The sequence below is a fragment of the Amphiura filiformis genome, chromosome 20 (genome assembly GCF_039555335.1).
Source record: "Amphiura filiformis chromosome 20, Afil_fr2py, whole genome shotgun sequence".
Classification (NCBI taxonomy): Eukaryota; Metazoa; Echinodermata; class Ophiuroidea; order Amphilepidida; family Amphiuridae; genus Amphiura; species Amphiura filiformis.
The window spans coordinates 59,381,508-59,402,897 of record NC_092647.1 but is presented as its reverse complement, the minus strand read 5'-3'; the positions used below and the strand labels follow the sequence as shown (position 1 = coordinate 59,402,897).

The 21,390-nt window shown below is 38.3% G+C and overlaps 2 protein-coding genes across 3 annotated transcripts in view; both read right to left on the bottom strand.

Annotated features, from left to right (window-relative positions):
• Positions 1-14,741, bottom strand: part of LOC140142466 (uncharacterized) — a 71,509-nt gene extending 56,768 nt beyond the window's left edge. The window contains exon 1 of the mRNA XM_072164454.1: positions 14,530-14,741. The gene's annotated coding sequence lies outside the window, so the exon portion shown is untranslated. The remainder of the gene's footprint in view (positions 1-14,529) is intronic.
• The window catches only part of LOC140142465 (uncharacterized), a 29,405-nt gene extending 13,540 nt beyond the window's left edge, over positions 1-15,865 (bottom strand). The window contains exons 1-8 of one of the 2 annotated variants that reach the window (XM_072164449.1): positions 15,539-15,865; positions 11,764-11,934; positions 9,158-9,353; positions 7,910-8,053; positions 6,930-7,061; positions 5,108-5,214; positions 4,466-4,588; positions 3,327-3,429 (exon numbers count right to left, since the gene is read on the bottom strand). In XM_072164449.1, coding sequence (XP_072020550.1) covers positions 3,327-3,429; positions 4,466-4,588; positions 5,108-5,214; positions 6,930-7,061; positions 7,910-8,053; positions 9,158-9,353; positions 11,764-11,916 — 958 coding nt within the window. In that variant the 5' untranslated portion in view covers positions 11,917-11,934; positions 15,539-15,865. Of the gene's footprint in view, positions 1-3,326; positions 3,430-4,465; positions 4,589-5,107; positions 5,215-6,929; positions 7,062-7,909; positions 8,054-9,157; positions 9,354-11,763; positions 11,935-12,560; positions 12,679-15,538 lie in introns of those variants that run through there. The other variant, XM_072164451.1, reaches the window with a different exon arrangement.
• Positions 15,866-21,390: the final 5,525 nt, after the last annotated feature.

Here is a 21,390-nt window from a genome sequence, read left to right as displayed (position 1 = left end):
TGAGGAAGCAGCAGCTGAGCATCCTACTGAAAGGATCCCCTGGTCCTCCTCCATGGACTCCCCCGTAGGGGGTGTCCGGAGGAAGATCAGTGCTGTTGCTCCCTCGCGGGCAGCGGGGAAGGAGATTGTAGTGATGTCACTACCGGACTCAGCTTCCGACTCCTTTCCTCGCCCACAGTATCCGTGATCATGCTCCGATGATGACGGTAACTGAGGACGGGCATCTGAAAAGCGGGTAAGAAGGCATAACCACTGTGTGGCTCGCCGACTACCTGCCAGCAGAAGAGGGAGTACTCCCGCAAGACCCTGAGGTATCCGCCATGGCACCACTGGGTCCGCATGCTCTCGCAGCCGTCGTCCTAGCGCTAGCAGCACGGGGCCTACCCTGATCAAGATCTGGGTTAGCCCCATGCCGGCTGGCCTGGTCAACAGCTGATGTTGGTACTGCGTGGCCATCGCTAGGCGACACTTGCCACGGTGCTAGGCCGTGGAAGAAACACCCTGCGGCGGGTACCACGGGCATACCCAGCCGGCAGCTGACCCTGAAAGGATCCGCCACCAGGGTAACCCCATGGTACTGCAGTACCAGCACCGCCTCCCCTTGTTGCCACAGAGACTGTGGCGACTAAGGCGAGTGCTGCGGTACCGGTGCGGTATCAGCGTGGGTACCCGTGAGGGTTCCCAACTGTGGACCGCTGTACCCTCGCCACACTGCGTTCGCTGTTTGGGGGATCAAGCTGTGTGCTGGCGTGGTACCGGCGCTGGTACTAGCATGGGTACCCGTGAGGGTTCCGGCTGTGTACCGCTGTATGCGTGGTTCCAGCGTGGGTGCCCGTGAGGGCTCCGGGCGGTGTACCACTGTACCCATGCCTCACTGCGTTCCCCGCATGGGGATCAAGCCGTGTGTATGGGTACCCGCTATACCGGCTGTCTCCTGGCTAGAGGGAGCTTGCCTAGTACCACGGGTAGCTGAGCGTGCATACCCCCGATCAATCACCTCGCCACCTGAATAGGCAGCGTCAATCAATGGAGCTATGCCCTGTTGATTTGACAGTGATCGATCAAGAGAGGGTAATTGACCCATTGACGATAATGGATCACCCAGGGTCCGCTGGCTCTCGAGGACATAAGTGGGTTGTTGATCAGCTAGGCTGTTCAAGCTACTTACTGTACCCTCTAGAGCTTCGCCCAAGGTGGCTGTGTGTGGCGGACCACTCACGGCAGCTATGGGCGGGTGCATAGCGGCTACCACTGACGGCAAGCGGTAGCGCGTCTTTGTAGCTGCCACCGAATGCACCTGGGTCGCTGTCCCGTGAGAGACTGCGAGCCCAACCCCTGAATAATCGCCAGCCAGTCCCTGTGGACAGCCAGCAGCTATTCTAGGGCCCAGGGTATCACTCGGCGGTCCCGCCATGGAACGCTGCCGTGTGACAACCCCAGTTGGTTCTGCTAAGACTACACCCACAGCGTTAGCCGCGTATCGTCTCTGCTGAACCCATGCATGCTAGGGTTCAACCCAGGCAAGCCCGGGTACCCTTGCATGCTGCCCGTCGCTGGCTACTACTGTGGCTGTTTGAGCCCGTAGATATGCCTGCAACAGACGGGTGTCCTCCTGCTAAAAACCCGTGAGGATTTTCGCTAGAGGACTGGTATCCTCCTGCTACAAAACCCGCTAGGGTTTTCGCTGGTGGTTACCGCTCTGCTGCCTGCTACTTTGCTCCGGCCGTATAGTCAGTGCTTTCGCTGGCTGCTGAGCCTTTGGACGCGCTTAGCAGTCCCGAAGGAACCGCCTGCTTGTCCGGGACCGGAGCCCCCTTAAGCAGACCTGCCATGACCCATAGGGGCTGTCACAGCAGAATCTACCGTGTCGACTGGTATCCTCCTGCTGCAAAACCCGCTAGGGTTTTCGCTGGTGGTTACCGCTCTGCTGCCTGCTACTTTGCTCCGACGTATAGTCAGTGCTTTCGCTGGCTGCTGAGCCTTTGGACGCGCTTAGCAGTCCCGAAGGAACCGCCTGCTTGTCCGGGGACCGAGCCCCTTAAGCAGACCTGCCATGACCCATAGGGGCTGTCACAGCAGAATCCACCGTGACGACCTTACCAGTGCCCTTGGTAGATTTCTTCTTCGCCTTATGGCGATGGCCGGAGCCTATCCCAATCGTCAAGCTGGAACTCGGAGAGTCCTAAGCAAAAGAAAGACATCTAGAAGATCGTGAGCACTCCCTGTGGGTGAAACAGAGCGGGTGTGGGTCCCGCTCCGTCACCAGGGAAGGGCAAGCCCGACAGGGCCGAGGCGAAGCGAGGAGAAAGGGAGGGGGCACTACCCCCCAACACGCGACTCAAGCCCAGTAAGCAAACCTGAGCACGGAGGCTGGTCGCTAACGTTAGTGGTAAAGTAAGGACTGGCTAACTTTATTACTAAAATGTCAGACGGGTCCCTACCAATCCCCACCGTATGAATATCTGATTAACTCGTCTTATCGGACGGTAATGAAGACATAACGATAGAGTAATCACCCTAACATAGCAACAATAACCTACCGTACATGAAATACAATGTGTATGTACAAACATCTATTGTAACTTACAGGCTGCAATGGTTGTTTTACGTGGGAAACAAAATGAATGGCGCCAACGAGCGGCCATTTTGAATTGCTCGTGTGTCCCGTATACAAACGGAGGCACGATATGTAGCTAAGTTTTGGATCGTTTTTGTCACTTTTTTCGCCAGAAAATGCCGTCAAAACTATCCTCAGTCGAACAATACCGGTTTGGTTTTACCTAAGGTGTGAAACTACAACCGTATATCTCGCCTTGGTCGAGAAATTGATACACAGTGCTATGAACAATCGATAGGCACGTCTGTGTCAGTCGGAGACCAAGGAGGATAAGGGATTTGATCATATGGTGTGACGTCACCTTTTGGGTGAGTCCACCGGGGATGGGGGGTTTTGTTATTTATTCATTTATGTGGGACAAAATGACTATTGGTTTTTCCGCATCTCGGGATCGATGCAAGAAGTATCTTAATCAACATCGGAAACGGTAAGATCGACCGGTGTACTGAGTCTTGCTTGACTTACTGATTGATTAATCATTGATTAACCCCATGAGAACTGCATGCCGATTGGCCAAAATGAAGAACTTCATTATCAATTGGACCAATCAGCAACAATGTTAAAATAATTTCACCACACTTGAAAACTGGGGTGAATTATTTGCAAAGCTCCAATCTGATTGGTGATTAAAGTGAAGATATCACGTAATTGACCAATCAGAGGCAATGTTAGATCAGCAGGTAGTACTCAGGGGGTTAATTGAGCTCACCTGTGTTGTAATCATGCACTACTCTAATAGGATGGTGCTGTGACTTTTGGTCACTGGAAAAAAACTCAAATGCTGTAAGCTTTCCATCCATGTAGTAAAACTCCTATAAGAAAAAAGTAAACACTTTCATTTTGATTTTGAGGAAAAAATGTTTTTCTATCTTGTTTAACCCTAACTCCCCAGGGGTGGTTTGGTTGGAGATGTATACCTGCCAACATTTGAAACTCAGAAAATGGGACAACTCCAGCCACAATTTTTATATCTGATCGGCACACTCTACAAAATGTGAAGTTATTCCCCTTATGAGAAATGCATGGAAACTGCACTTTATATTATCTCTTTAGAAGTCATCAAGCGTTTATTTGGTTTCTGTGGAGTTTCCATGTTCGATTTTGCTTGTATTGCATTCAAGAATCCACCAAAGAAAGATAAACTTTGCACAAATCAATGCCACTAACATACGAGATGTGTTATCAACATGAGGGCTACCATGAGATTGTGAGGATCATCAATGGAAACCATTTGGAAATCCTGGTTTTTTCAATTCTTAGAATGAAACAAACTGGACTAGCCCGTTTTTTTTGTTCAGACACACAGAAAACAGGACATATCTGTGTAAGTTAGCTGGGTATGGAGATGCCCTCTTGTGTTGCCAGGCCCATTCCAGGGCACAACCCTAGGTGTGAGGTTTGAGAGGGCTGGGGCTTGTTAGTAGGTTCCAAGCCTCCACCCCCATACCTGGAGGATGCACATGTATAGCAATGTGTTCAGGGCAGGGTCCAGGGGACTCACAGCCAATACGCCTTAGTACAGGGCTGCAACATCATGGGTGGGGAGCAGAGGCAACACATTGGCTTTCCCATACACATTCTATGGTGTTTTTGCCCAAACCTGTGGTCACTTGCTGATCGTATTGGTCACTTTAACCCAAACTCCCCAGGGGTTATTTGTGCCCTTTGTGTTGCCCAGCCTAGCCTGTTCCAGGGGAATCAATCACCCACAATCTTGCGACAGTTGATGTTTTAAAGATCAAATTCCTGTGAATTAGACGTGAGGCTGAAAATGCATAACACATTTCATATGCATGTGACAAATTGTGATTCAATTATTTAGTCATGGAAAACTCTCACAGGACTTACTTTAGCATAAGAAATTGTCTTATCCTTTGGTCTGACAATTTCTACATTGAGGTTAAAATTAGTAGCTGTACTGGGAATGCCTTTTCCCTTTACTCGTCCAGGACAAATCACACCTATAGGAGGCTGAAAACAGTACAAAGCATTTCGAGTTAATGTACAAAAACATTGATCAAAAGAAAATCATAAAACAGAAACAAGGAAAAATAACCACAGGCTATGTAAGTACTAAGTAGCCTTGGTAGGTAATCTAAGAACATACTCAATCTTTTAATTCCCATGATATCACATAAAAACCAGTCTGAAAACTGAAACAGATGAAGAACTGCATGTTCACTTATATATGCAAAACAAAGAGACAAATATTTTGAAGAGAAAAAGTTCTGTATATTTTAGGGCATCTAAGGTATATTTTATTCACCAGCGTATATCATATCAACAGGGGGCAATGGTGTCAACTGCTGAGATTTTGAATGGACTATGGTATCCAATATCATATCCTTAAGACCCCTGTTTATTTCACCATAAATGTCTTCAAACCTGCTTTTGAAAATTAAAATGACAGATAACCGAATTGTTTTGTAAAGAAAGACATTTTCAATATATTTTGTCCAAACTATTTTCCCCTCCATTATACCAACTTACATAGAAAACTTCAAGAGGCTGTTGAGTGGTGTCAATACCACTAAAGTAATAGGTGTGATAAAACCTGCGTCTCTCTGGAGCATGAGTGTTATTCCAGTGTAAAGGAGCTGAAAAATATAAACATTGCAGCAGTAGCCGGATTATATGAGGTCATTTTATTTATAATGCATCAATTATGCCATTCTGATTTAATTACACGAAACCATATCAAATTCTAGAATCCTGTACTGGATTAAGGACCAATCATGATCTAATCTAGCTCTCCTAGTTCAAAAGGCAGTCACATAATTACTCCCAAGTTTTAGATTTCATTTTCATCATTTACTCTTTTGAACCATAGACCTTTGAGGTACGGTTGAACACTTGATCCCCCACAAAAACCTGTTCTACAATCCCAACCAACCCAACACTTACTGTATGCATGTAAATTCAGCTCTTTTAAGGGGGGTACTACACCCCTCAATAAATATGAGACTATTTTTGCATTTTTCTCAAAAACTAATAACACCCTGGTAACAAAAGTTATGTATATTATAGGGGCAAGGAATCGAATTACTACACTGGAATTTCAGTGACCCAAGACAAGCGGTTCGATACTTGTGATAGAAAATGAGGTACCGCTAGGATGTACCTCATTTCCTATCATATTTACTGAACCGCTTGTCTTGATTCACTGAAATTTCAGTATAGTAATTGGATTCCTTGCCCCAATAATATACATAACTTTTGTTACCAGTAAGTTATTAATTTTTGAGAAAAATGCAAATATAGTCACAAATTTACCACAGAGGTGTAGTACCCCCTTAAAGATAAGAAATGCAGAAAATACAATAGCACTGGTTCAGTGCTGCATGTGAGTACGTGACCATAGACCCTAAGACGTCCCTGCCGCGCCAATAAACAATTGCACTCCCAGTCACTCATCCTGGCTTCGCTGGAGCGTGCAATTCGGTTATAACTCAAGAACGGCACATCCTAGATAGGTCAAACTATGCGTTTTCTGAATATTTATGACTAAAGGAATACGTTGGTATAAAAAAACATGATTAAAGCAAGTTTGTGGTTTGACCCCTGTACAAAGTTCATTGACCTCTATAAGAGTTTATATGGCCGGGTTATGCGAAGTCTAACTTCACTTTTTGTCGTCTACTCAACAACTGTGAAGAGTTAAATTAGGGGACATTTCATGCACACAAGTAATGGATCATGAAATAGTCACACCCATCGGTTTCCATTTGGGAACAAGAAGAAGATACTGATCTAATGAGTGTAGGTCTATTTTGGATTTCACCCTATGAAAATATTCTTACCATTGTACTTATAAACATTCAATATTTGTATACTCATGAGTGTAGGTACATGTACATGCATTTTTTAACAAGAATACCATCTTGACCAATACTTTGTTCGGCTTATAATTAGCGAAGACTAAAAACATCAAGAATTTTTGTTATCATTTCCAGAATGGCGTGCACACAGTGCGCACAGCACCTAAACTAGTTGCGCTTAGCGTAACGTGCTGGTGGCACATGCTTTTGTGAGCGAAATTACAGTGGCGTGCGCAGCACATTGAAAGTGGGGGAACCAGGTTGTTCAGGTCCCCCGAATGGAGTCTGATTAGGAGTGTAAGGTGCGGGCGAAATCAGTCATTTCGGGGAAATGACTGATTTCCCCCGAATGACCAACAAAAGTGGGGGGGTGTGGCCACCCTGCCCCCCCCCCCCCTTTGCGCACGCCACTGAAATTACACGAACATAAGTAAATCATTTTCACCAATTATATGCCAAATAAGGTATTCCTATGGATATAAATCTTGACCTACCTGTACCATTTATCACTATTTTCACAGGAAGAGTTGCTTTGTGTTGACCAGCCACGAAATAGAAATCTATTTTGTAATTGTAGGTGGACCTCTCATCATACACACATGCACTCCACCAATCAACTGTTTCACCTAGCAATAGATAAATAATAAAATAATAAAATGATGAATAATTCAGTTTTAAAAATGCCCATGATGTGCCATTTGGGAGGATTATATTGGTAAAACTTAAATTCCTCAACCAAAGGGAAGCTTCAAAAGGAAATTAACTGGCAGCAATAGAACTAGGCAATTATGTGGGGATGAAGAATTCTTTAATGACAGCTCTACAGTGCCAGCCCATTACACCCATTCAGGAATGGACTGGTCCAGATCGAGTCAAACACGGTTTTGTTGACAGTATCTATCTGTGTTCACTAAGCAAGACTTGTGCATTCAGGCAAATTTCAATCGGGTCCTTTACACTAATAGGCCTATGAATATGCCCATATCCCTTAAGTAGGTGACATCATATCACGTAGACAGGTGAACACCCAAACCATACACAAAACCATGTTTAACAGTGCATCACAATTTATTGCAATTTTGACTCTTCAGTCCATATGCACAAAACTAGTTAAGGTACAACTTTAGACTAATTGGTCTAACTATGGAGATTAGTCCTACAGAAGGAATTTAACTTTGGGGTATTACATTCTTTATTCTATATTAATGTAGGGACTGTTTAAGGCAGATTCATGTACATGTAGCTTAATATTAGATGGTGCAGTTGAATTTTAGGAGTAAAGGAGTAAAGGGGAAAGAGAAAGGGGATCCCTCCCTAAGTTTAACCTCCATAGCTAGACCTGGTGTACATTTAAACCTGGTCTAACTCATTTTGTATATAAAGAATTTCGGGTACAATATGTCAACAAATACCCCAATAAGCAATATGGTTCATGTACACTCAAGTAATAATCATCATTGTCCCATGTACTTACCTTTATATTGCATTTGGCCCTCGTAAGTTTCATTATACTCGTCCCCAAATCTGAATATATCCTTGGCATTTGGTATATGTCCACCACCACGACCAAATGCAGTAAATGTAGTGTTTGTCAGCTCCTTTGTAACACACACATAAGCTAATGCAAATTAAATCAAATGAAAATAATGTTTGCATGAGAGTCAATATTCTGGATGATTCTGTCCTATGTTACATCTCTTTATTAAAGCCATATTATAATATTTCTATGAAAATAGATTAGGCCTAGTATTTATTTCCATATAGCTTTTACTGTCAGATATGTCCCCATTTAATTTTGAGCCGAAAAAGTGAGGTAAAGCAAACAAAATTGGAATTTAATACTACTAGCATCAATGTTACTCCAGCGGTTGTAATACAGTACGACCCTCTGATGTGTGTGTGTGTGTGTGCACGCACATGTATGTCCACACGCCGTAATGCACTGTTATCACATACATGTTCAACTAATATTTCATAATAATAAAACAACAGTTCCTGCGTTTTATTCAAAATCTCGGATTTTGACAAAATTACAGCACCTAAAGTCTTGATTTTTGCAGAGTATCTCTGCACTCAAGTACATTACAATCGTGTAAAAACCAGAATTTAAATTTTTTTGACGGCGTTCTCCTCAGCAAATGTTATAATATGGCTTTAATGGCCCTCCAGGGACACACATGATATAAATGAACTTATTGCACCTTTTGTGCATACCTTGTAACTTGTTAACACAATTAGGTGGTAACAGACCAAGGGTACTTGGTATAAATGACCATACAGGGATGTGCTATTTGGTATATCAATGACCCCTTTTACTTAGCCAATTTGGGAATCATGAAAGGTAATTTTTTTTAAATTTTAGAGCAGCATTATGCTAAAAGAATTATTTCAGTTTCATTAGCAGCTCACCAACAGCAGGTGGTGTTTTTCACTGCTGGTCCCCACCCGAAGAAAGTTTGAATTATAAGAGGGCCGAAAGTCCTTAAGACAGGTGGCAATCTACTGATCCGCTGGTGAAAGCCAAGACAAATTCCACCTGCAGTCTTTGTGTATATTTAACATTTTTTTAATATATTGTTAATATCATAAAAATGTCACCTAAATAATCTTTTCGCTCAAAATTGCTATGCAAATTTCTGACTGTAATACATAAATAAAGTCAAAATAGGACATTCTAAAAATTTCAGTCGACCACCTAAACCAACACACATATCATACTTACAATCCAAATCTGTCATATTTGGGTAGACATGGTAATATTGTGAATCCTTATAGTCATAGTAGGTCCTTGTCCCACTGATATGTCCTGGCCGTTCCTTCCCCTGGTAGTAAGTTACGATGTACCCCAAATTTTCAATATCATCATAGCCTTCTGTGGTTGAGACTGAATAGTTCCTCCCTTCAAATTCACCATATACCTGCACATTACATTAAAGATACAGATATCATGCTGTTATACACGAATCTGACTTGATATATTCCTACACCTCACTAGCAGCCATAGCTGGGGGCCATCCATCCATTTCATGTGACACCAGTATCACAGGCGTGCAGCGTGTACCGCTCCAGTTACGCGGCGCAAGTGCTATGCCCTCAGATGTGCTCGTGATAGTGGGCATCTTGGATCGCAATCCAAACAAACTAAGCTAGTTTGGCGCGGATGGCCCCAAGCTATGGCCGACTTAATCCTGACATTGACTTGGCTCGTCAGATTCGTCTATAAAGCAACCTGTTATCCGCAAGTTTAGTTTTGGCTAAATTAACATGGAAGTTACTAGCTTGTCTTGCCAAAACAATGTCGAAATTAGATGATGGCCATATCTAGCCTTATCTCCTCCAAAACTTTTTGTTTGCTTTTGATGTGTTTATATATATACATGTTTGTTAAGGGAATTAATATATTTTAAGGTTCAAAAAAGTACATCAGAAAGCTTCAAAAACAAATACAAATGTTTTCTTACAGGAAATTCCAAAAGCTTAGTGGCATAGCCACGGGTAGCCCAGGGGGTAGCTGCCCTCCTATCTGCTATTGAACATCACTGGAATTGGATTTTTAGGCGCTTTTTTTGGCAATTTTTCGTCAAATTGGGGAGTCTTAAGCTAAAGCCAGAAGTCCTCCGTGTTAAGGATTTTCCGCGGAATTCGGGAAGAAAGGCGGAAAAACCAGTTTTGCTAAAAAGAGGAAAAAAATGAACTGTAAAAAGCTCAAAATAGCTAAATTAATAACAACAATATTTTTTTAAATGAACTAAATAATAAAACCGGTTTCAAAATCAACATATTTAAGTGAAATAAACGACTACGGTAAGCAGTAGGTTAGCAAATCGTAGGCTAATTTAGGTGCTTTTGTGAAAATGTTATAATCGCAAAATTTACAAAGTGGAGAAAAGCGGAATTTGACATTTGTAAAGCAGAAAATCTTGGGGTTTACTTTAAGGGAAGGGGTATGAACGTTTGGACAGTATTTATTGTGGGATATTAGAGCACATCAGACATATCAAATCGCATTCTGAATACGAAGAATGTCCTTCTGATAATTATCAAATAATTTTGATTTTTGAAACTCCCAATGTAATACACATTTTATGGCAAATCATTAAGGGATCCAAAATGAGCGTTTATTAGCGTTTACAGTATTTTTTGTAGGACATGAGAGCACCTCAGACCTATCGAATTGCATTCTGAATACTGAAGCATGTCTTTCTGATATCAAATAATTTTCATTTTTAAAAATCACAATATAATACAAATTTTATGACAAATTATAAAAATTTGATATTTTTCAAATTTTGATATATAACAGTCCTCAAGTAAATTATATAAATCTAATGATATATTCTTAAAGTGTATGTAGCAGGGAGGAAAAGCCGACGGTCAATTGAAAATGTTGACCTTTCATATTGAAGATATGGATTTTTTTCCCAAAAAGACCTAATTATTTTTGGTGTTTTGGGAAAAAAATCCATATCTTCAATAATGAAAAGGTCAAAATTTTCAATTGATCGTCGGCTTTTCATCCCACCTACATACACTTTAAGTATAAATCATCAGATTTATAAAGTTTACTTCAAGTACTGTTAAATATCAAAATATCAATTTTAATGATTTTCCATAAAATGTGTATTGAATTGCTAATTTCAAAAATCAAAATTATTTGATATCAGAATGACATTCTTCGTATTCAGAATGCAATTCGATATGTCTGATGTGCTCTAATGTCCCAAAATAAATACTGTCCAAACGCTCATACCCCAGCCCTTAAAAAATGATATTTTTGATATTTAACAGTTCTCGAAGTAAACTTGATAAATATGATGATTTATATTCAAAGTGTATGTAGGTGGGATGAAAAGCCAACGATCAATTGAAAATTTTGACCTTTCGTATTGAAGATATGGATTTTTTTTTCCCAAAACACCAATAAAAAATAGGTCTTTTTGGGAAAAAAAAAAATCCATATCTTCAATATGAAAGGTCAAAATTGTCAATTGATCGTCGGCTTTTCCTCCCAGCTACATGTATACACTTTAAGAATATATTATTAAATTCATAAAATTTACTTCAAGGACTGTTATATCTCAAAAATGTCAAAAAATATCAAATTTTATTAATTTGTCATAAAATTTTTTATTATATCGTAAATTTCATAAAATGACAATTATTTGATATCAGAAAGACATTCTTCGTATTCAGAATGCAATTCGATATGTTTGATGTGCTCTCATGTCCCACAAAAATACTGTCGAAACGCTCATTCCAATTCCCTTAAGTTCAAGCAGTATTTGGATATACCCTAATCACAGACAACATGGTTGGTTGGCAAAATACCTGTATTTTAAACCGCTCTGGCAAATCTGGCAGGCGATGTCCTTTTGCGTCTCCTGGACCTGGAATACACATATCGGGATCTGGTTGGGCCTTCACATCTTGGGAGACTATCACCAGTACTAGGCAACCCACAAATATCTGGCTATATCCCATCTTGGGTTAAGGGTTTACCTGTGTAATAATCCTTCATATAAGAAGTACCTGGATAAGATAGGTCATACATAGTTCAGATTCGGAGGAAGTGATGTGTCAACATTTTAATACTCTTAGCTTCTACTAGCTAAGTCCACATGTTTTCAGTATTATACTGCCCTCTCCTAAGAGACATGTCAATACATTGTATAAACAAGTGCACGGCTAGCTATTCATTCAGAGAGAGCAGTTGGAGAGTGAGGATATAGCCAGAGAGCAGAGAGCACTGATTTGGAATTAGCACAGGGATGTGAGGGTCACTCTCACATCCCTGGGATTGGCATGATTCTATAGGCAGGAGAAGTACACTGAGAACTCGTCTTATTAAACATTAAGGCACAGGCCAGGATGATTTGCACATCAATCCTGAATGCCCATCGTAATAAAAAAGAGAGGTATCTCGACAGTAGTAACTAAAAGAATGTTGTCTTAACGTCTTTCGATCAAGTCACACGTTTGTCTCTCCAGATCAAGATAACCGAACCCAGATGGATTGTAGGCCCATTCGCGTATCTTTTAAGTAAACATAATGAACGTACTTCCATTCTACCACATGACAATCGGACCATACAGATTCCTACAAGTGATTGGTAGAATTCCTACACCTGCTTGAAAATAAAGTAAAAAATGTTGTAGCAAACTGTGATATAGTTTATAACTACACCACAATAAGGCTATTGACCGCAGTGCTGTGGTTGTATGCAATTCGCTCAAGCATATCGACATATCAGTCCCTTGCCTTTGTTGATAAATATTGAGGTCAACTCATCTATATGTGACACAATCTGGTCCATGGGGGCCAAAGGTAGCAATTTGAAACTGAGATAATTAGGTAAAAATATGGAGTAAAGAACAATAAAATACATAAGAAAATAGGCATCAGAAAACTTCATAACTTTAGAACCAAGTATGCTAGACCTTTAGTGTTTTCAGTAAATGATGCCTATTGTATGAATAATGTAATAATTACAGTAACTCAATTTTCAAAAATGCCTCCTTTGGCCCCCATGGACCAGATCGTGTCACATATGCAATGCAAATTGCTAAGAATTGTTCCTGTTCACTCATTTGTTCTAAAATTTAGGGATTTTTTACACAGACCAGAAAATTAAGGGGTAAGCATAACATTTTTTATTTTTTAATATGTTTTTGAGTCTAGAAATTATACAAATTAGTTATTGATTGTTTAAGATGAGTGGTAAGTGATATGCCCTTCCAGTAAAATGATATCATGGTTTTAAATTAATTCAATTTATGTATGAAACAGCAATTTTTGCATAACTTTTGTAGCTTTTTGTCACATTTATCTTCATGTTTGAGTATCTCCTTTGTGCAAATTATGCTATATGTAAAAAACTGTTGAATTAACATTTTATGACTAATATTACTTATTGAATTAAAACTGTACAGGCCCATCTTAACGTATATTTTGGAGTCTGTATACAAAATGGTCATTTTGGGGCAAAATTAGCCCCAAAATGCCCCTTTTCTGCTCATTCGATTGCCAAAATCATAAAATTCAGACAATGTTACACTAGAAATGTCTCAATCCAAGATTGTCAATGTTTGTTTTCACCCCTAAATGTTTTTACACACTTTTGCCCATTAAACCGTGTGTTCAAACCTCAAACCTTGTCATAGGAACAATTTTGAGTTTTAACCCCTGTGTAAACTTTGACCCTGAATTTGTTGAAAAGCTCAAGTGTTCCCACTGGGCACCCATTATATTATTATTCAATATACCTCAGATATCAATATTGATACGGGACTTTACACTCGTAAGCAAGTTCTATCTAGCCCTACCACAAGGCCTTTTTTACACACTATAATACTCCGAGACACCATGCTATATCCTAAGAACTGCTAAAAATCAAGTGATAGCTCACATCCCACTAACCGCTGTCCCCACTTTCTCGGGGACAGGGGACAGCGGTTAGTAGGTTAAGCAGTTCTCGGTGTAGGCCTATAGCATATATCTCAGAGTATAGCGTGTAAGAAGAAGAAAAAATGCCCTGTGGTAGGGCTAGTTCTATCCGACTAAAAATTGCCTGTAGACCCTGTTGAATATTACATCATCAAAATACTGTCCACCAACATAGATTTCAGAAAACAATATATCAGACACAAAGCCAGCCAACATGGCCGCCATTTCAATTGTTTACCATTCCGGTTGGTTTATTTGAAAGGATCTGTGAATGGATTGAGTGAATTGACAAGATGAACATTTACTTGAGTAAAATTCACTTTGGAGAGTCAAACTACTCTGGAAAGAGTGAACAATTACGAGCTAAATTGACTCTCAAAAGAGTGACATTTAACTCTATTGGAGTGATCACTGTAGGTAATCCATAGAGTGATATTAGTCGCTTTTTTATGATAAGACTAGAAAGTAGTACATGGCATGTATGTTGAATGTGACACACATACTATTAGTACATAACATAATTCATGTACTTGCATGAATGCACTACAGAAGCACATTAATTAGGTTGCCCCAATTTATGTAATTAAAGCTGGGTTACTCACAAAGAATAATGCAATGTTCACAAAAATTAAAATGGTAATTTCACTCACCTTGACGGATTTCCAATATGCAGAAGAACTACAAGTATGAAGACCTTACATGCTTTGATGAAAACATACATACATGTAAACCTCCAAGGTCTGTCCCTATTGTTATGCTAAATCAATATATGCATCGCTGGTCATGTGGTTTATTATGCCATGAGAGCAGCAGTGACATAAATATGAAAAGGGATCCCATGTGCAATCAATTTTCATCAATGCTGGCATATTCCAGAAAACAAAATGATCTATGATTGAGATTTCTTTAGATATGAAAAGTAGCCAATTTTAATAATAACTACCCATCAAACATAAAATTTATAAAATGTTATAAAATGTTTAAAACAACTTTTAGAATAAATCAATTTAGGAAAACATTTCAAAACTTTTTGCAAAAGTTACAAAAAATTTCATGTTACAATTTTAGATGTTTTGAAAATGTTAAGGGGACATGAAGGGTCATCCTGAATGAGACATTTTAGACATAGTTTTGTATTGTATCTTTTAAAGTAATGATGATCAGTAAATGAAAGAAAACATTTGCGAGGAATTGCAGAATCCTTACAAATGGTTTTTGAGAAAGGAACCATTAATTTGATTTTTCATACTAAATTTTTTCATCCATAATAACAAATTATCCTAATCAACAAAATCTGCATATTTATATTATGAAGACACCAAACTAGTTACTATTACTTTCTCCATTTTTTCTTCATTTTAAAATTATAAAAAAATATGGGTCTTTGGATATTTTAATGTATAAAAATACTATATATAAGGTCCTAATTAAAAAAGTTTGAGAAAATAACTAATTTTGTGTCTTTAGGACATAAATATGCAGTCTTCATCGATTTAGAAATTTGTAGGCATGGTTATGGTGGACATGGAAAATAGCATGGAAAATCAAATTTGGTGCTTTTTTTTTCCAAAAACTGCAGTGCTCCTTTTGTCAGAAATCTAGTTGGATTCCTTGCATGTTTCCTTTCTGAAAATCCCATCATATACTTATCATCATTACCTTTAAAGGTCCTTGACCCAATCGACAGCCTCGTCCCCCATTTTTCTTCATCAAAACTGAAATTTTGGTATCAGAAGAAAGCTCATAAGTTTCTCACTGCTCCAGTAAATTTAACAGCTTAAATGTTTGGTTTAGATAGTGTGAACAAAAACATGCATGGTATCCACACTGGAAGGGTGTCAGGAAGTTTGTACTATCCTATGAGTGATTCTACTTCCTGCCACCTTAATTCATTTATCATGTTAATGTTTATAACACAACTCTTGAACATTTTCTGCCAACCTTTGTGCACCCTTTCAAAATCATGTTCATAACAAAAACTTTTTATGATTTATGCATGGGTGTGGGATCACTCGAACATGAACTTGGAGTCACTCGAACATGAACTTGCACTAGGATCTTAAACATGCTCACCTGTCAGGCAGTCACCCCATAATAACATTTGCTCATTTTGTATATGGTCAATTCCAGCCAAAGCGGGACAAAATTCTCTCTGGGGGCCATTTTAAAAATGTTTTCCTTTTCAATTCTAGACTTATCAAATGAGACGATCATATCTAGTGAATCATCAGGTGGAAGTGCCATTGGATTGAAAAATAACTTTTCTTGCTAGACCAAATAAAGTGTTAAATGCGCAAATGCATGTTACCCACGAACCCAAGCATTTTTCACCTGTTGTACGCCATAAAATTTCACTTTCTTTAATATCTTTCAATATTTTATGTGTGACTCATATACACTAGAAATCGTTGAAGATTTTGTACGTAAATTATAATTTTATTACATATATCTACAAAGAAATATTTTGGTTATTACAAATTTTAAGAAAGAACCAGGTGTAAAGTTAAGATTGTGTCAATTCTTCAAACTCTTTCCAAAGTGGCTGTCATTTAACATTACTGTATTATTTCGAAAGATTAGAATAAATGCTTCATAGAAATATAAAGTTAGATTTTGTATCTCGTCGCAGGATGAGGATCTCGGATGGATTTGTGGGTAACAGCGTCTGAAAAATAGCAATTCCTATTAATTTTTTTAATAAAAATAAAAATTACTTTTCCGTATGTCAATAATTCAGGCTGCAATGGCACTAAAATGAATTTTAATCAAAATACAAACTACATGAAATATTTAGAATTGATCATTATGCCATTTTGGGTATAAAAATTTTGAGAATAATGAAGTTGCCAAATTCAAATAGACAGAGCAAACAGTTTTATATTATTATTTTAGTAAAATCATTCCATATTTTCATGCAGCAATATTCTATTAACTCGTGTTTGACAGTTCCTATGAACTAAAACACTATCAATACATTGTTAACTATAATTTAAGTAGGGATTCGTGGGTAACCAAAATGTTCGTGGGTAACACATATTTGAAGGTATGTATTGGTAAGCGGCAAAATAGAAAATATTACAGAAGGTTGGAAACCATCATGCGGTTATTCCTCCATTGTGTTTCAATGATTCCCGTTTCTCTAACCAATTGCATTTACCCAAAAAATGGTAATTTAGGATAATCAATCAAAACTTCATGATACAGCTTCAGTATACCTTCAAGAGGACGCTATTAAACAGGATTGTTTTGGAACCTATTTCGCATGTTTTCAAAATGTTAAGATGCATAAGAAACATATAATTTACGAGTAAACCCTTGGATTCGTGGGTAACGCCAAATTGTGGGTAAAGCTATAAGTACTATAGTACCGTTTGGGGTTTGCGTTTCTTAGGTGCATAAACTGTAAGTACTGTAAAAATTATAGCATACCCATGGCTTGAATATGTGCTGATTTAAACTTAAAATAAACAAATCTCCTTGTTTTTCAAGGTTAGCATCTATTCGGGATTCGTGGGTATCAAAAGTTTAAACCGTCGTAGATTCTTTTTTAAAGCGGTGAACATATTTTTACGATTTACAATTTTAAGCGCTTGTCAAACTAAATTCAGTGTCCAAAGTCATTAAATGTTAATTTAAGTTATGGCAATTATATTTGCTGGACTCGTGGGTAACAGTTGATACGTGGGTAACGTCAAATTTGATTTTATGGAATTTTATGGGTAAAATGTATTTGCATAAAATAATCACTTGGACCTCAGAATTATAGAACAAAACTTTGTTTCATGATAAAGTCATTTATGGCATATTCACTTAACATTTTTCAGAACGATCATTTTATTTTTGATACGCGGGTAACAAAATTATTAGCCAAATTGACTTAATGGCCTTTAGAGTCCACAAACTTTGGTGGAATTCAATCGTTTTACATATGATGAGAGATCATGCAAACGTCTTCCTAATGGTAATAATTTCATTTTGATTGAAGGACATTCAATGACATATATGGTGCTTTATCTTTGAATTTGTGGGTAACGCCAATTCATTTAAGCCATCATAACTTATCCCCTGGTATGACTTGCTAGTAAAGGCCTATATGCTCAAAGAGAGCACATTGGACGTGACATGATATGCTCCATCAAAAACGTGATTTCCTTTATTAATGACATTTTAAAGTGGAAAGTTAACATAGAGAGAATTTTGTCCCGCTTTCGCTGGAATTGACCATATACGACCTTTGAATTATGTTAATCTCATACTCAACATCTTGAGGTCAAATGCTACAGTATAATAGTGGAATGTAGGTTAATACACTGTGTCATTGGAAATAAGAATGTTTTGGTTCATGGAAACATTCCATTCAATGTGTCAGAATGGTTCATTACAACTGACACTTTACTCAGTTGTAATGGACCATTCTTCTTCTTCTTCCTATATAATGCATCCCTCAAATTTGAGTATTGTCGCACAGGAACCTAGGATTGATTGCAGATATCAGAACCGGGGATGGTCCCCTTTTCTTCTCTTTGCTCAGTTGTAATGGACCATTCTTATTCTTCCTATATACGTTCATCCCTCAAATTTGAGTATTGTCGCACAGGATTAACGTGCACATGCACGATCCTGGAACCTAGGATTTCTCTTCTCTTTTCAAATAGCTTTGACACTTTAAGGGATGGGGTATGAACGTTTGGACAGTATTTATTGTGGGACATTGGAGCACATCAGACATATCGAATTGCATTCTGAATACGAAGAATGTCCTTCTGATATCAAATAATTTTGATTTTTGAAATTAGTAATGTAATACACATTTTATGGCAAATGATTAAAAATCGATATTTTTGATATTTAACAGTACTCAAAGTAAACTTTATAAATCTGATGATTTATACTTAAAGTGTATGTAGGTGGGATGAAAAACCGACATCAATTGAAATTTTGACCTTTCGTATTGAAGATATGAATTTTTCCCCAAAACACCAGAAAAAATTAGGTCTTTTGGGGAAAAAATCCATATCTTCAATTTAAAATTTATAAATTTTCAATTGATCGCCGGCTTTTCCTCCCAGCTACATACACTTTAAGAATATATCATTAGATTTATACAATTTACTTCGAGGACTGTTATATATCAAAAATGTTCAAAATATCAAATTTTAATAATTTGTCATAAAATTTGCATTATATCGTGAATATCAAAAAATGATAATTACTTGATATCAGAAAGACATTTCTTCGTATTCAGAATGCAATTCGATATGTCTGATGTGCTCTCATGTCCCACAAAAAATACTGTCGAAACGCTCATTCCAGATCCCTTAATGTGCACAGAGTTTGATTCTTCCTGTACACTGGAATTATAAAAGTGAATAGTGACAGTTATGAATGAGGTTAATGACTAAACATCTAAAAATCTCAACATTGCGCTTTGGACTTCAGATTCTTAGTCAGTGGGAGTGGTCTAGTTCAGAGACACATTTTGATTGGACAATCGCATGATTTGGTGCCGTCTATCAGGCCGTAGACGACCCCACGTCATCATGCGTCTTGATAATCCGTAACACGTGTGTAGAGGTGCGCGTATGTATCGCGCTGGATGCGTGAGACTAGTGCGGAATACTGTGCCAACGCCGCTTAGCAATACGCCGCAACAGAATACGTGAAGTTGTAAACAAGTTTCGTTCATTTTATAATGAGGGAGTTTTTATGACGGTAACTTAGTATTAACTTTAAAAATTTGTTTACAGTTATTAAAATAATATTTAACTGACTAAGAATGAGAATAAGCGATAGTAATTTATTTTGCCTATCCTCTACCTATGATGAGCGACAGGCAGGTCCAATATTTTTATCGTAGTGGATACGCTGCGCCCGGCATCCACTACTCAAAATATTGGACCTGCCTGTCGCCTATCACACGGTAGAGGATAGGCAAAATAAAAATTACTATCGTTTATTCTCTAAATATCCACCGGGCGCATTCAAGAAGTAAGGGAAATCCTGTGACCTTTTTGTTTGTGATTCAGGTCCAGAATCAGCTTTAATATCATAAACTGGCTTCAATGAATGAGAACAACTTTGGTGGCAAAAATGCACCTTACTCAGAAAAGAGTGACGGTCATACAGGGGTCAAATTGCAAAATTACTCATATCTTGTTACAAACCACATTAAAGTATTGCTCTGATCATAATGATAAAGAAAAAATATAGTTTGACCTATCTGAAATGTATGGTTCTTAAAAGCAAAAAGGTCAAAGCTCATATTTTGGGCTCCATGACAGGGGCGAAACCGTTGATGTTCTGGGTGAAAAGTGTGACCTTCAAGCTGTTTGCTTATATCTCAAGAACCATTTGTTGTAGGAAGGCCAAACTATACTTTTCTAATACCAGAGGAATACTTTTGTGTGGTTCGAAGAAAATTTGACCAAAATACCCATTGAACCATATTGACCGGGTAACAATACATACTAGATGGTGCAAACTTTCTTAATTTGAATTGTTTTTATGAGATGAACGAGTTGAGACCACTTTGGTTAAAATCAGACCATTACTTAAGTTTTGACCCATGTTGAAACTAAACTTTACTTTTTCTGAGTCATTTTGACCAGAGGAATACTTTGGCGTGGTTTTGAACAACATACACTTTTGCCACCAATTTTATCTAGCATTTCAAGGTCTTCAGCAGAGTTGTAACTTGGTTCCAAGCCTTAAAGCCATAATGTACGATCTTATAATATGAAATTGGTTAATTTTTTCAAACCTGTTTTTTGTGTGTGCATATTTGTAATGTTTACACATGTCCCAACTTGCACCTAATAAATGGAATCGGCCAAATTTGTTGTCTTTGTAGGTCAACAGAGCAAAGTTCGACATATTATCATAATTTAAAAATTATGATAATATGTTCTCCCATAGAACTGTGTGTTAAATGGCCAAAATAACCAGTGGGGTTTCTTTCACTTTACCTTGTTATTTCAACCTAAAATGGACAGCAACCCTTCCCGTCAGTTATTACTAATATTATTTCAACATTTTGAACAAAGAATAACAAAATCAAAATTTGACGGAAATCGTACATTAAGGCTTTAATCGCAAACAATGCACAACATTTAAAAACTGTACATGTTGCAACATGAATAATTCATTAGTTCCAAAGCAAAATGATACTTTTTTGAACATTTCAAAATAATTGCGATTACTTAAATCTACTACAAAGTATTGCAACATTCATGGCTTGACATATCAGACAGTTTTATTAATAACTTTTTTACAACATTAATAATGACTTGACATAATCATAACTTTTGTTCATAAATCTTCATACATTCACGACATCAGGTGGTGATGCTAAAATGGGTCACATTCAATTATCGAAACACACCTGTTTTTCCGATTGTGCTGATGCCATGCAGAATTAAAAGCAATCATTGTGCTGTGACATCGTAATGAGCCTCAGTAGTCATCAGTGAGCCTGACTCAGTAAGCTTAGGTTAATTTATAAATGGCAATTT